We start from the raw sequence: 16,822 nt of genomic DNA, 5'->3' as shown, positions 1-16,822 counted from the left end.
AAAAACTCGAAAAGACACCGCCCGTGTTCTCAACGACTTCTTTTTAATAAGTTATTATTGATTTGAATTTTTCTAGACCGACTTTTCGTAAATAAACTTTTTTCGGTGCGCAAGCGTGTCGTATTTTCGTTTTTTTTTTTTGTCAAGTAACAAAGGACAACCCCGATATTTTTTTTTTTTAGTGTTCGATATCGGGGTTTTGCAGCCAAATATACGAAAAATGCGCAACCGTGCTGCACCGGATATAATATTATATAGGTACGTTGATTTAAACGCCTAGAGAGAAGTGAACGGAACTACTGGACGCGTCGAAACGAGATTCGAATGGCAGACGACGAGATTGAACCCCTTTGGAGTCCCATGGAGGTATCAGGTATGCATATAGGGGGGACGCAAGTAGGTATAAACTCCGCGGTACCTAACCACTACCCGTACTTACCCGATCATGTACGATAGCTATATTACTCTGAAGTCTAGAGACTAGACTGTATAACTAAGTGTCAAGTATACTATAATATGCGACTATAGGCAGGCGGTGTAGGCGCTAACTCCGTACGCACGTCTCAGCCAAATCACTATAATGGGTCTATATTATTACGGGTCGTATAATAGCTTCTATATTGTTTACATCGTAATAATAATAATAATAATAATAATTTAAATACCCTGCACACGTCTACGAGTAAAAATAAAAAATATTTATAAAACAATATCGTAATATTAATTAATAAATAATAAATAATAATTATAATAATATAATATACTAATATTTAACGCACAATGTGACCATTTATAATGTAAAAAGTATATACGGTATGCATGTGTATAGAAATAACGTCGCACAATATTAAAATATATCAAACTAATAATAATAATAATACATTTAAAACAATTTTAATTTAGTTGAATCTTTGCGTTGTACACATTTCGAGAGTGAAACAAATAGGGTAGGTATTAATAAGAGATCAAACCATTACAATATTATAATATATAACGCACGGCGGCGGCGGTGTGGCAGCTACGGGCAATAACAGTATAATAATTGTGGGTACACAATATCGTTATTGTTACCGTCGTTTTACGCGTACATAGAGGTATCGGGTACAATGGAAATTATATTATTAAATTGAGTCACATCTTTTATTATCATTGCGTGCGCACAGTGGGTCACACAGCTCGGGGACACATTGCAGTCTACGAGTTTTCGAAACGTGGACAACAAATCGTGCGCGTGAAAAAATCGTAGGCACGTGGGTTTTGATTTACGACGATATTATTAGGTGGGCATTCCGTTAAGATCGTATATTATTATGGTGCAAAGGTCGTATACCCACTTAATGCGGGCCCGTTGTTCGACGGTCACAAAAAAGCAGGACACATAATATTATCGTCCTCGCGGACTTTCGAGTTTCTCCAACCCTCGGGAAGACCATCCCCCGCAGCCGCGAAACTGCGCGCGCGCACATAATTTAATGACATGATATCATACGCAAGGGCGGTGTAGAGCTGCAGGCACCTTATAACCGCAGCAAGTCGACCGTGCGTGTGTGTATTATTGTAACATTATGAGATTTGAACGAAACGCTATTTTTAAATTTTCCCTCTTCTAGAAATCGATTTAAACACATATAATAATAATAATACATAATAATACATAATATTAGAATAGGCCTAAATAAGATTTTTCGACGGTGAATTTTATATCATAATAATGTATAACAACGGACAATAATAATCTTACAGGTATATATAGGTATATAGGTAACCGCACACAATTGTTTCGTTAATTACGGGCAAAAAAACGAATACAGTATAATATGACGTCTCTGTATCATGTGTATAATAATATATTAATACAATAATAATAATAATAATAATAATAATAATAATAGTTAACTCAAATTTAGAATTGATTTTTTTTTCCACTTAAATAATATATATATTAGGCGTACACAAGTTTTACGCGCGTGTACGAATAAACACACTATAGGTATACAACAATAATATAACAACATGAACATCAACAACATGAACAACAACAACAAAAGCAACAACAACAACAACATCAACAACATCAACAACAACAACAACAACAACAACAACAATAACAAGGACGACGGTGAAAAAAAAAACCCCAAGACAAACCGAGAGCTTAAAACGATTTTTTTTTTCGATTTTATATTATTTTTATCGTTGAACGGCGACGAGGACCTGCACCGTCGTCGTCTTTATATTTTACCTTTAGCAGGCGTTCGTACATTGGTTTGTTATTATTTAGAATATCGATAATTTAGCATAATATTATACAGGGCGGGGCAAATAATATTGTACATAATTTATTGCGTCTGAACCGCCGGTCAGAGATCGCCACCGATCGATTATAGATCGTTTTCGCGAGGTGTTGTTTGGCCGAAGTACCGAAATTCAGTCCCCAAAGGTTTCCCCAGAAGCGCGTTCGGACGTCCCACGAGTCGCAGACAGAGCCAGTGATTTTTTTCATCCTTGAAAATTTGTTATAAAAAAAAAAAGAAAGACAGCCTACGCCCTACACAGCCGCTCGGTCGCAGATGTAACCTCGTCCTCTCTCATTCGTATTTCCTCAATCGCGAACCCTTTAAGTCCCATACAGGAGCGACCGTGTTGTATGGATTTCTGAGTTGGGGGCAATTCGGGAAAGAGTCCTACTAGCTATTTTCTGATGACCTGTTTTTATACTTTGGAGAAATTTAATTTGTTATATATATATATATATATTATAATGTGACAGAACTAAGCAATTTATTGATGAAAATATAAACGTAGCATATACACATAATATATATATATGTCATACAAAAATCATACAACAAGTGAAAAATATTAGCCAATTTAACTATATTATTATGTATAGGTACCTAATTCCTTAACGCCATCGACATTTTGACAAAATATAATTTAGTATGAGGTACCAATTTTTTTTTAAACATCCGTTGGAATTACACGTCGAGTATCCTTGATATTATGAATAACACTTCTTCTAACTTACCGCTGTAATGTCGCGAGAAATTAAATTTAAAAAAAACCGAACGGTTACACTCTCATTTTATTCACGCACAAATATTGAGTGCAGGGAACTGGGAATTCGGAACAAATTCAGACGGACAAAAAAAATTATTACAAATTTACTACGCGGTCGTCGTCGTTGTCGTCGTATCTATTTATTATTATTATTATTGTAATATTCACGTCGGGGTGAAATAATAACAATAAAATAACAAAACGTTACGACTCACGCGACATTATAATATAGATAATAGCTTTTATTTAACTCTTTTACTAGTGACATTGTTTTCGTATTCTTTTTTTTTCTTAACGAGAGGTGTATTTTTTAAGTCTGAGATAACCGTGTTGGTGAGAGGAACACCGCAACAACTCGTAATTATACGCGAATTTATCCGACTCGAGATATAATATATACATATAAGTGGGTACCTATATTTTTGGCGGTCGAACGCATTTTGGAAATCGTTAGAGACAAGTAGCTATGCTGGAAATGAACAAAATTAAACGGCAATACACACGATTATACAGAAATGTGAAAACGGTATATTTTTATGACGTAGGTGCCCATAATTATGATTACCAACAAAACGGATTAGAGTGAAGTATATTATAGTAAGTCATATAAATGGCACACCGGAATACTTTGTTCTTTGTGAGCGCTTTCCGGCGTGAATAAGTTATGTACCTATACTTTTACGATTTCGTGTATTTTTGGTTTTTGGACTTTTGCGTCTTGTGTTTGGGGGCGAGACTATTATAATGTAGTGTGTTAAAGTTTATTATAAAACGATTAGGTATACAATTTGCAATCAAATAATTGAAAAACTTAATAGAGCAAAAAAAGAAAATAAACGAAAAACAAGATCGATAAATTTGTATTTTTCAATAACATATTATAACATCGTAATAATATATATAATAATAAGTCATATTATTATTACAGTTGTACAACATTATTAAAAAAAAACATTTTTGGCAGTTGCGATCTCAGATCTGACTTAGGTACTCGCATTTGTAACGCATGCGTTCGTGTTTTAAATATACACTACGGAAAACATTTTATACAAGATTATTTTAATATAATATTATTTAGATACACATGTAGAAGACAATTTTTTTTTATACCGCACTAGACACATATTATAATATATTAAATTTATACGATTTATATAGTAATGTTAGTTATACATATTTTAAAGTAACCCTGGTAAAAATATGTACACGAAAACAAAATTCAATAACAACGATACACAATATATTGTTTTCTAATATATTTTGATATCATACTTGTATATTGCACCAAGAACTATAGTCAAGTAGTAAACATAACAATATAATATTAACAATAATAATCGTAACCTACAGCAGTACATTGCAATTATTATTATCCGATATTATATTCATTGGCAATAAAAGTGTTTTAAAATATAATTTTATTCGAACGGCTGGCATATATATATATATATAGGTGCACACGAGCAGCCGGATATTCCGCGGAACATCATTGGTCGACCAACGATTTTTGATTAGCAGAAAAGCGTATAGCGTTCGTGATGCGTGCCCGGCGGCGGACGCGTATTATTATTATTATTATTATTATGTGGGACACGAGAATTACATTTTCCGGTTGTCTGACACGTACGGTGCAACTACCCCACACGATGATCACGAGACCCCTGCTCACGACCGCGCAATAAAAATGGAAAAAAAAACCTGAAGGATGTCGTGTTTTATATGAATATTATTTTTTGTTTCCCGCGTTGAAAAAACATATCCCTGCAGTCGTCGTCGGCCGCGCGACCAATGAATATGGCGAAGAAAGTCCAAAAGTCGTTTGTGTGGCGAAAACGCGAGGTGGAAAAAATAAAAAATAAAAAAACGACGGTAAACGACGTTATGAAATCGGTGTCGGTGAAATCACCACCGCGCGCGGGGAGGAGAGACAGAGAGAGAGAGAGAGAGAACGATAAAAACGGAAAATACGTATAGGTACACGCGAAACTCACGTATTGCATCATACGGAGAGATAAACGTCGTAAGTCGATTCGTTGTCGGAAACGCGCGTATAGGTGACTATGCGAGTTGTAAGATATTTTTTTTTTTTTGGGGGGGTGGGGGAATCGGGACCGGGGGGGAATAGAGCAGCCACGCGATCGAGATGGTCTATTTGCACGGGATTGAAGGGAAAAAATCGGAGCGCAAACACTGCGGGCGAGAGAATATTACACGCCGAGGAGGTAGGAAAGATTACAGCGAGTGTACTGCCATGTCGTCGATTTGACATTTTATATGAGACGAAATCACTAGTGAAATATAAATGCGCACACATCGATTTGCGTTTTCGAAATAGGGGGCAGGAAGTTGTTCGCGCGGACGCTCGGTTTTTTTTCTCTTGTCGTGACGCGCCAGTGCCCAACGAATGACGACGACGATGATAATAATAATAATGGGCAGCGGTCTTAACGGCGCCTTTACGAAAATTATAAACGATATTTTAGTATTTTACTATTGCATTGTCTCGATGCACCGACACAATTGTTTTTTACCGTAAGCGCATCAAACACACTCGCGCCAAGAGGCGACGGCTAAGAGCGTCGTCTGCGGAGACGGTATTGTGCGGGTGGTCGTTCCGGCGGAGGTGGCGGTGGTGGCGGTGGTGGAGGAGGGGACCACCGGGACTTACTGAACTGGAATAATTAATTATGCCGGGAAATCGTGTGACGAACGCTAAACGATAAATTCCGTGACCCAGAGACACGTGATCCATCATCGGAGTGCTCTTATGAGTCTAATATATTATTGTAATACACGTGACGGGGTGTTTTCAGAGAAAATGTTCAATGGGAATATTAACTCGTGTGAACCGAGAAATGCTGTGACCCGCTGCTGTGTACAACTGCCCTATCAAATTGCCGCCCATTACGAACCATGTTCTAGTTCTCCCCAAAATCGTCTTTATCGTAATGTTATATTGTTATTGATTGTTATAAACACATCGGCGGCGGTGTGTTAAAAGATACGATTAACCTAACCTATTGGGTATCAACGCTGTAGCAAATTTTCGGGTGTGTGTGTGGGGGGGGGGGGAAGGGAAGGGTACGACATTGCCTATACCGTTGTTGATGTCTATTTGCATTTTTTCAGTAACATAATTAAACGTAGATATTGTATCGTTTCGTGATAATATCGTTATCGTCGGTGAACTATATATGAATTTGAACACACAGTCTCGCATGAACGTAGATAGGTACCTATATTGTACACGTATACATCTATAGGTGAGCATCCTAACCTAACTTAACCAGATGCGGATCCGGGGGGGGGGAGGGGAGGCAAGGGGCTTTAGCCCACCATCCATGTGAAAGTGCTATATATTTAATATAAATAAAATAGTTTACATATTATCGTAAAATCTTATCTATAATCTATTATGTAGGTACTAGAATTATAATTTTATTTTTCTGAAATAATGTAGCAGCACCCCTTAGATTTCAGATTTCTATAGATCCGTACCCGAAATTAGTCTACTAACCAGAGCCCCGGCGGTTACGACGTCGACGCATATTCTTATATGCATATTATTATTATTGCTGACACATGAAAGTCATGAAACAACACAACAACAATAATAATGACAATTATTGTTATTTGTTGTGGGGGGAGGGGGGGGGGGGGGTGTGTGGCCGTAGGCTACATTCGCACAGAAATTTACAATATCATATTATAATATTCACAATAATAAAAACAATACATTTTACGGGACGATAATCGCGTTACAATCGCCGCTGCCATGCCGCCGGACCTTAAACCCCACTTGACCTGCTCCACCACTTGACGCCACGACCATTAAGTGGACGGCGACGGGTCGCGGAAACCGGACGGGAGACCGCCGAGCGACGGTCCTCCGGCGGCGGCGTCGGCAGCGCGCGATCTACGTCAGTGTTTGTATTCGGGAAAATGTTTGTTGTTGAGCAGCACGGACCGTTCGTGGGCCGTGGTCGGGGTTGGGTCGGGGTGTTTGTTGGCGGAGGAGGAGGAGCGTTGTTGTTGTTGTTGTTGTTGCTGCTGCTGCTGCTGTTGTTGTTGGTGGTGATGGTGGTGGTTGTTGTTGTTGTTGTTGCTGCTGCTGCTGGTGCTGCTGTTGTTGTCGGCGGCGGCGGTGATGGTTGTGTTGTTGTTGGCGGTGGTGATGCTGGTTGAGGCGGTGCGGGTGGCGTCGGGGGCGCCGCTTCGCCGCTGCCGACACCGGGGCGACGGCGAATGGCCGCTGCCGCTGCTGGTGGCCGACGGCGGCGGATCGTACCCGGAGCGGTGTTGGTGGTGCGTCGAGGACCGGCGACTGCTCCGGGCGCTGCTGCTGCCGCCACTGCGGGCGGCCGCCGGCTGTCGGACGCCACTGTCGGCGATGGCCGCGACCGCCGGCATGTCCATGCTAGCCGACCGCGCTATTGGTCGACGAGCTTCCGGGGGAACGGAAAAAATAGAAAGCACAAAAACCAAACGTTTATTAATCACACGCGGACGACGCGATAAAAATATATTATTATGATTATGACGACGACGGGTCGCCTTTTGCGTGACATGCACCTGGTTTTCCCCATAGAAAGTCTATAAAAGTCGAGGTTCTATGTACGCGAAAGCAACGTGAAAATAGGCACTTCCGGGGAATTCAAGAAAAAATTCGGTAGCTGTTAGCTAACTGGACCGTATTAAATGTACCACCCTAGACCGTGCACTGTATACCTAGTACCTAGTACCTATATAATATCATTGCTCTTGTATACCGCTATGATACCGCTAATATATTTTGTTTGAAATGAACAGTAGCACAATTAATATTTCACGATTAGACGTATATGAATAGTAAAAAAAAACAATACAAGAAAATCTCCCAACGGTTTTAACGATAGGTACTATGTTTTTATCGAAAAAAATGAATTAAAAACATTACGGAAAATAACTAATCATTTTTTTGCACTTTTAATATTCTTTATTATGAAGCAGAATATTTTTGTTAGCACTTTGATATAAAAATATAGGATTTCGGAATAGTAGTCTATGATTTATAAGAATTTAAAGTTTGGATAAGCGAAGTGAAATGAAACAGGGTTACCTCGCAAAATGTTGGTCCACTGCTCCCCGGTCGTCTAAACTTTAAATAATGACAGCTAATAAACTACTTGTCTGAAATTTGATTTTGATGGATCGGAAATTGGAATACTCTGAATAGTATTCTGCTTTAGAATATGATATTTAAAAAGTACCTATATTGTCATTCAAACGAGCAAAACTCTTTTTAAATCTTTTCCAAAAATGTCGTTTTGAAACGATTGAAAATATGATGTAAAAGAAACATTTTCAAAACCGTCAGTGTTTTCTGAAATAATGAGTGTCTTAGGTTGAATGGATCGGGTGTGCGTCGTGACGTGTCGCGTAATCATATTGTTCGTTGAGACGAAATGTGTGCGAAAAAAATCATACATATACTATTATATTATAGCAGTAATGAGGTAGGTATGATGTAATTATTTATTTATCTATTAGAAATAAACGGCCAGACTCGACACCGGAAGAATAAAACGGACCCTCTGACAGCGATGTACCCGAAAATCCTATCCGGAATGCCTCGTCATATCATATATATGATTTCTGCTATAGAAAAGGTATTTCAAAAAAATCATCACTGATGGAATATTATTTTTTTTCCACCGTACAGACCCTAATAATATGCGACTTCTTTATGTATAGAACTCGGTCTTACAGAAAGTGAACATTAGCATAGCAAAATATTACTATGATAACTATAATATTATAATATAACGATATACGATATTACTACGGGCTACACTGCTACGGTATGTAAACAATATAATAATAATACTCTCTCTAACTTAACGTTACACAATATTACATTATTTACCTATTATTATAATATAATAATATAGAGGACGGACCGCCCCGAGGTTTCCCGTTGCATTTATTCGTCAGTTTCGTCGCGGATAAACGGTAAAAAAAAACAGCGGTCCATCCCATATACATATTATACATAATAATATATTTATTTATTTTGTACAGCAGCTGTGGGCGTTTCGTTTTTTTTCCTTGTCTTCTTTTTTGGTTTTTTTTTTTTTTTTTGCACAACCGCGAAATTCGGTCGGAAACGACACAGTCGATTAACTGAAAACCGATTTATCTGCTGGTATATGGTATATTATGTTTGAGTTATTGCGGTAGTAACGAAACGAGAAGGAGTAGGAAAAAAAACAAAACGATCACGCGCGCTGTTTTCAAAAAATCTACTCGTGTTAATAATATTTTTTTTATCATATACACATAATATTATACTGTATACAAATCATAATTTATCGGTGGCGGTTAAGCATATTTCCGAGGTCACGTCAATATTTCATACGTGGATAGATTTAAATATTATGTGTGTATTAGCACACAGTAATGGCTTGGTCAATATTTCAGTAATTCGAGCAAAATTTATCGGCAAACATTTCAGTAGTCATAAAATATATCGGTGAAACAAACATTTCATTATTGCTTTTCAATGTCATATTAATTAAATCGTATTATAAATTATAATACACTGTATTATCTGTACGAAAGTAAAATTATTTAGAAATTTAAATCCCTGAAAATTGTCTTATAAGATATAACAACCACTACTTTGAAAAGTTCTAAGTTGCATGTAACCTATCAGCCATTTAATGTTTTGCATAAACCACCACTCAATTATAAATACATATACACACAGTACATACGTATACAGGGTGATTTATTAACGCACACGCTCATTTTATTGGTTCATTAGTAAAATATAGTTCAAGTACTCGCGATAATTACTCAATTTTTTCTAAATAAATAAATTTATTTTTGTATCTTAGTCATATTTTTTGTTAATTTTTTTTTAAATTTCAAACAAATCATCATATTTTTAGAAAAATGAGTGAAGTATGAAATAACAAATTATCGTTCGGAACAGCATAGAAAATCGCGAACTGGACCGTGTAAAATCGGGACTTGTGGCGTTAAACGAACCAGCCTGTATATAATATAATACTACTACTCTGTTTCAGGAACTATAATATTATAAGTGCGCGTACGTATTTATAACGATAGTAATATGACGTATATACAATAAAAAGTATAATATACAGGGTGATTCACTAAGCATTCTCATCCCTTTTCTCTTCTTCAATAATGCAGTTGTAATAAATCTGTTTTTAGGATTTTTAAAATAATATTTACTCGAAGACCATCTGTAAAATGTTTGAATTATTTTGTACTGCTTAAGGAGTGTACTGTGGCGATACGTACTTCTGTTTTCGAATGAGAATACCTATTTTCACTGTAAATTATTTGGTGAATCATATTTTTGACAATTTTTATATTATGATGCACCTAATTAGAAATTTGAACGAGTAGTTTTTCAGTTAGTATTTAAATGTTTATACCACGGATAATATTCCTTAAAAATGGTTTTACAAAAATATAAAAATATATACTTGGGCCATTTTTACAAATTATAAACGTTGACAGATTAATATAAATTACTAACATTTTCAATTCACCATAGCCCTTAAATCTTCCTAACCCATTATCATGAACCTATAATTATTCTTAGTACACAAAGTTAAAATATAACCCCAAAACTACTCTTTCAGATTTTCAGCAAAATAATCTGTTAAATAACTTTTATAATTTACAGTGAATGAGGGGATTCTCATTCGAAAAATAGAAGTTCGAATCTCCACAGGACAATCTTTAATTGATGAGGTATACAAGAGATCTCAATTATTTGAAAATATTGCCTTTGATTATGTTTAAATATTGCAAAAATCATATTTTGAGTAACTGCAGTGTTGTCGGAGAAGAAAAAGAGGGGGAGGGGGGGGGGCGAGCACGCTCGGTGAATCGCCCTGTACGTCGATTAATTATCTTAATATTATACAATTAGCGCCTATGACGGGTTTGTGCATGTGGTGCATACCTTTCGCTGTCGGGGGTATTACACGCGTTCCGACAGGAGGGCGGGTGGTCTGCCGATTCATAGATGCTTTCCTCACCTGTTGTCGAGTGTACGGTGGCCGACGACGCCCGGGCGGCCGCCTGTTGGTACGGCGACGCCGAGCCGCTGGTCGCCCTACTCGCCGGACGGTACCAACCCCTCACGAATCTCGGTTCTTCGCATCTGCGGAAAACGGCCGGGGGTGAACAAAAAATAAAGATCATTCTCGTCACGACAATCACTCGAAACGCCATATTATAATAATAATTATCATGATGTACATGATATTATAAACCATATAGGGGGCGTCATAAGTCGAGGGGGTGGCGTACGTCTTCGAGGCGACCCTCCTTTCATCCCTTTATGTAATGTATATGGACTAATTGTTGTTACCGCGGAGACGCCCTAGACGGCCACACGACGACGATATAGTAAGTATAGTATTTTAGAACATTACATGTACGACGATTTAGGGAAGTTCTCGCGTGGAGACGTGGGTTTAGGGTGTCAGTGTGTCATATCACCCCCTCTGGCTTATTTTTGTGTGTTAATTTCTAATAATTTATTTTCAAATTTTTCTATATTTTTTTCAGTGTGATTTTTAATTTTTCATATAAATTAAGTTGATCGATAAGTGATAGCAAAACAATTCATGATGAAGTAATGAAAGCATATATGCCCTCATCACGTGGTGATTTCCTACAAATTCTTCTTTTATTATAATTGACTAGCACCTGAAGGTAAATTCAAGAACATATTTAATTTTTTTTTGTTATAATGTGATCTGCGAATGGTTAAAAATGTAAATCCTCCCTTTTAAAAAAGTTAAGCACTCTACTGCGACGATTGCATACTTAAAGGACACGATATGATAATATAGCCAATGTTATGATTCATTTAGGACTAAGATTTCTGTGCGTTAGTATATTTTTTCCCCATACTCAAAATACAATTGGGTGTCAGTTATATTAACTTTTGACTAACACTATAGCGAATAGATGAATATTTTTTACCAAAATGTATAAGATTGCATACCAAGAGTTTTTGAGAATTAATTTGAAAACATGAATGTAAAATCGTATTTATTTAACGACGATCTGTAATTATTATTGTTTTATATATTTCAAAAATATACTATTTATAAAATTACATGGTTATGGTTGGTTATATCGAGTAAAAGATAAGATTTTATTTTAATACGCTTGTGGAGTGTGGTCGTTCATAAGTAAATATATAAATCCAACGTGAAATTTAGAATAAAAATGTATAGAAACGTTTTCAAAGAATGATCAAGATCTACAATTTATTGAATATTATCTAGTCCAGTTTAAAATACTAATGGTAAAATACCGTATTATGTTGTCTGCGGGAAATTTTCATATGAAAACCGAATGAAAGTAGGTATCTATGGGTAATTTTTATTTTTTCCATATTTTTGAATATTTTTAAAAATAAAATGCTTAAATTACCATTTTTTATCACATATAAATCCTAGCTGTAAATCGACTATACATATTATTATAATACGATGACGTGTGCCAAATCTGAGTAAAAATAATCACCCGGGATGCGCGTCATGTCTATAGTGTCTATCGACTTCTGTTTCGGACATCCTGTTCTCTTCTGAGCCAGATGGACTGTGCCTTACGGTGTGCTCTTGAATTTGTTTGAAAAGGTCTTCGAGATTCCGTATACGGATTGTGGAGGAAACCTCTTTGGCGGTCTCTTCTTCGTCTTCCGGGGCTTTATTAAACAGATTATTATTAGAATTGAATTGGACGTCAGGTACTTTGGTGTAATTTAAAAACGTGGAAGTATTCATTATACGCACCGATATCTGTTCGCCTGCTGGGCCTCCGATACGGATGTCTATGACATGTCGGCGCTCCACTTTCAGACAGAACGGTATGACTTTGAGGAAGTCCATGCCCTAAATAACACGTTTCATTGATACTTACAGTTCAAAATATTAAATTTAATTATGGAACCTGAATAAAAGTTTCGATTTAAATTGAATTAATTATGTGACTTATTAATAATACACATACATAATACATATTTTATTGAATTGAAAGTTCAAAAACGTTTAGGTAAAAATTAAAATAGTTAATATAAATATATAATTTAATTTTACTAACTGTCTTCACACAGTCTTTCTTGACTAGCTGTAATACGATTGTAAGCCGATTCGGCAGTTTCAGTCAAGGTGCGCCATAATAGGTCTTCACTACTCGACCTGGCACCAGACGATGATCTATGGGCAGCGGTACGAAGTTTTTCCAACAAGTCTCCGTGGTAACCATCAAGTGATTTGATTTTCCGTTCCATGTCAGAAATACTTACAGACCCCGGAGCTAGACCACAACTGCTTCCACGTCCACTCATGTGAAGGTTTTCTATAATGAATAATTCAAATATATAGCCCTCGGAGTTCAAAGACCCCTTAAAAATTGTGCACACTGTCGAACATGATTCGCGCGATGTGTTGAAAGTATAATGAAACTTTTATATTTCAAAATAATATATGGTCAAAACAGTTATTTTTTGCGCGCTTAAAGTTAAATACACTAGGGTATTAGATTATCGGACGAACAGACCGAACTGTGTTGAAAGTTAGCGAAGTTTAAACAAATGAGTAATGTCGGTACTCACAAAATATTGGTGACAATATAAAATATATTCAGAGATATATAGAACGTTCAACAAGTTGAATTCACAACGACGAAATCTCTTGGGATAATAATAATATACAATCATAAGTAAAATAAAAATAAACTTGCCTTGAACGTTCATATCGTCTTCATCGTTAGGGCACAGGCCTAATCTGGACAAGTTTTGTGACTTATGCTCCCTAAAAAATATATATATATATAATATGTACAACAATTTTTAAAATAACTGAAAGAAATAAAAGAAAGATACGTTTATAAATATTTATGATACACTTACATGGAAATACCAGAAGTGCTTGGGGACATATGATTTGTCGAATGAAATAGCATTTTATGGGATCCAGTTTCTGAGCGACTATAATAAAAATAAATTTATAATACATTATAATATTATTGTTTAAATGCGTACGATATTGATTTATACAACATACAAAAAATATACCTAAGACCTCTAACTATTTATACATACTATATTGTGCAAAGTTGGAACCATTAAACTGTTATGAACTCCTTGTAAAAGGCTTAGAGATTTAATATAATAATAATTAATTCATAGTACACTGTGTGGTAGTTTCTTAGAGGGAGTGCGAGAGAGAGAAAGAGAGAGAGACAGACAGACAGACAGACAGGGACACACACACACACACACATATATCACACAGGTAGTTTACATTCTCGGGTCATACCTAATCTAATAACTAATAAGTACCTACCTAGTTGTAACATTTAAGCCGTTAGACCAAAACCTAATATCAAAGGGGTGAAGAGCACATGGCGTTTTCGGTACAGTTCTAAGCTCTCGACTGTACTGCAATTATTATACCGCTGAAGATTAATACAATTTTGAAATATAGTGTTTACATAATATCAAAATAATTGCTCGGAGCTACTTAACTACCAACCGCAGCAGCACAATGAAGTAGGTAGGCATGATATTATTTTAACGTTATTCCTCTGATTTATACTCTGCAAAGTTGTATAATATTATTATGTGACGCGTATTTACTTGTATGGCGATTGGTTTCCGTATTTATGAATTCTGTTTATGTTGACCATTGCCATTTCTTCGGCCGACTCTTCGGAAGGAGCGTCAAATCTGGACGGTTTCGATACGGGGGTTGTATTGATCGACTGCTTTTGTTTGTCCACCGCTTGTTTTTCACTACTCCTCCTATGCGATTTATGTACGCAAAAACACGATTTCATCATTGAGCGTACTAATAAATGCTTGCACAATATTGAATATTACACGTACCTACGTAAATAAATTGCAAGACTACCAAAAGCGCATCGGTACATGCTTAAGTTTATCATTCCATGCACAAATCGCACTACTGCGTGATGACTATAATATAATGTAACTACATGGTTGGTGCTACAATGATTATTTTTGTACGTTTCGGGCCTGTTAAATTACTTATCGGGACTTTATATCGGTGTGCTCGCTTCACAATTACGAAATCGGTTAAAAAATATCATGTTTTGAAATAATTCATTAAAATATTAGCCATTATAGTTTCTACGCGGGACATTTCTGAATACTTCACCATTTTTCATGAGAAATTGTACTTTTTAAAATTTTTTCATCGGAATTAAAAAGATAACATACTTAGGACGTCATTTAGCTTGTCAAAGTTATTGCAATTCGTTGTAAAACAAAATGTTACATAATATAGCAATAATACTTAATAATCACTAGAATTTAACACCAATCGTTTAGAGTTTTGTGTTTTTAATTTTTTATATTTGTTTATTTTTTAGTGATTTTAATCAATGATTTTTTTGTGATTTGCTTCTTGAGAAAATGTTAATGTGAGACGAGTGTTATTAAATAAATAACTCTCCGTTTGTGTAATATGAATTTCTGTGTAAGTTTCTTGTGTCACGCACATGTTGCTCGAACTGTTAGCGAATTCAAGTTTTCATTAATGCACTCGAGTAGAAAGTATAATGGGTTCACAAAAGTGTCCAATTTAAGCACAAGTCGTTGAAAACATTAATCACAGTGTTAAATGTATAAAAAAATCGTTAATTTATCGAACTGGCACTAAAAATAATATTTCAAACCAACATTTAAAAGGACAATCGACCAACTTTGATAAAAAACCAGTGGTTATTATTTTAAAACGGAGAGTTGAGTTTGTATTTTATTTTAAACAATTTCATACTTATATAATATGGCTTACAGGTTTTTTTATAATAAATGATTTAAATCCACTTTAAATTAAAATTAAATGCCGACCACAAATAACGAGTGAAAAAAATTGAAATATACCAAATCGTTTACGAATTAATATCATTACGTCTTTACAACAATATGAAACATCTTGTGCGTATGATATCAAATATCAATGGACAATCTTCAGAATGTAAAAAAACTTTGGCTTAAAATTAAAATTTAAAAAAATATTGTTGGTCTATTTAGTAGTTAGGTGATTTGACCTAAGTATATTATGTTATTACGTATGTATATTACGTATTATGTTCGGTAAGTTTAAAATAGAATAGGAATGTTCAATCCTGAATTCTTTTTTAATCGTGTCGGCATTAATATTTTATGCTTTAATATAAACTTATATAACCAATTCAGACTTTGATTTTACCCTAGAGTACCTGTTATCACGATTAAATACAATATTAAAACACATAATAAATCTCACTAAACTACAATAAGCATCGTGATGTACAATACAAGTTCAGTATTTTTTACCTCGCCTGAACCGGTTTAAGTAAACTAAAACTGTCAGCATGCTCGGTCGATATCGGTTATTTTGAGGTCATACAATTTCAAAAATGTATTTATATTTTATGTACACATGTTATTTGATCTATGCAAGTAGAATGTAAATGGGTAATAGCTAAAAAAATTCCATTATGATTGTACAAAAAAAAAAAAATAAAAAAAATTAAAGAGTGCCAACATAATAATTATGTATAATATTATAGTTGGATATATAGGCTATAGGTATGTTATGTATACTGTTTTAATTATGAAACTACAGGAACAATATTGAGATGATCGGTTGTCCGGTGCTAATAGGGACCGGTTTATGATGTTTATTTGTTTATTTATTTATATCTATAGGTAGTA

At 35.5% G+C, this 16,822-nt stretch overlaps 1 protein-coding gene across 1 annotated transcript in view; it reads right to left on the bottom strand.

The window, feature by feature from the left end:
* Positions 1–2,446: 2,446 nt before the first annotated feature.
* The window catches only part of LOC132939787 (disintegrin and metalloproteinase domain-containing protein unc-71), a 273,188-nt gene continuing 258,812 nt past the window's right edge, over positions 2,447–16,822 (bottom strand). The window contains 8 exon segments of the mRNA XM_061007159.1: positions 2,447–7,502; positions 11,118–11,242; positions 12,622–12,802; positions 12,891–12,989; positions 13,198–13,455; positions 13,840–13,910; positions 14,009–14,086; positions 14,738–14,902. Coding sequence (XP_060863142.1) covers positions 6,979–7,502; positions 11,118–11,242; positions 12,622–12,802; positions 12,891–12,989; positions 13,198–13,455; positions 13,840–13,910; positions 14,009–14,086; positions 14,738–14,902 — 1,501 coding nt within the window. The 3' untranslated portion in view covers positions 2,447–6,978.

This window comes from Metopolophium dirhodum, chromosome 2, assembly GCF_019925205.1.
Source record: "Metopolophium dirhodum isolate CAU chromosome 2, ASM1992520v1, whole genome shotgun sequence".
Classification (NCBI taxonomy): Eukaryota; Metazoa; Arthropoda; class Insecta; order Hemiptera; family Aphididae; genus Metopolophium; species Metopolophium dirhodum.
The sequence above is the reverse complement of the archived record's forward strand: the minus strand, read 5'-3'. Positions and strand labels throughout refer to the sequence as shown.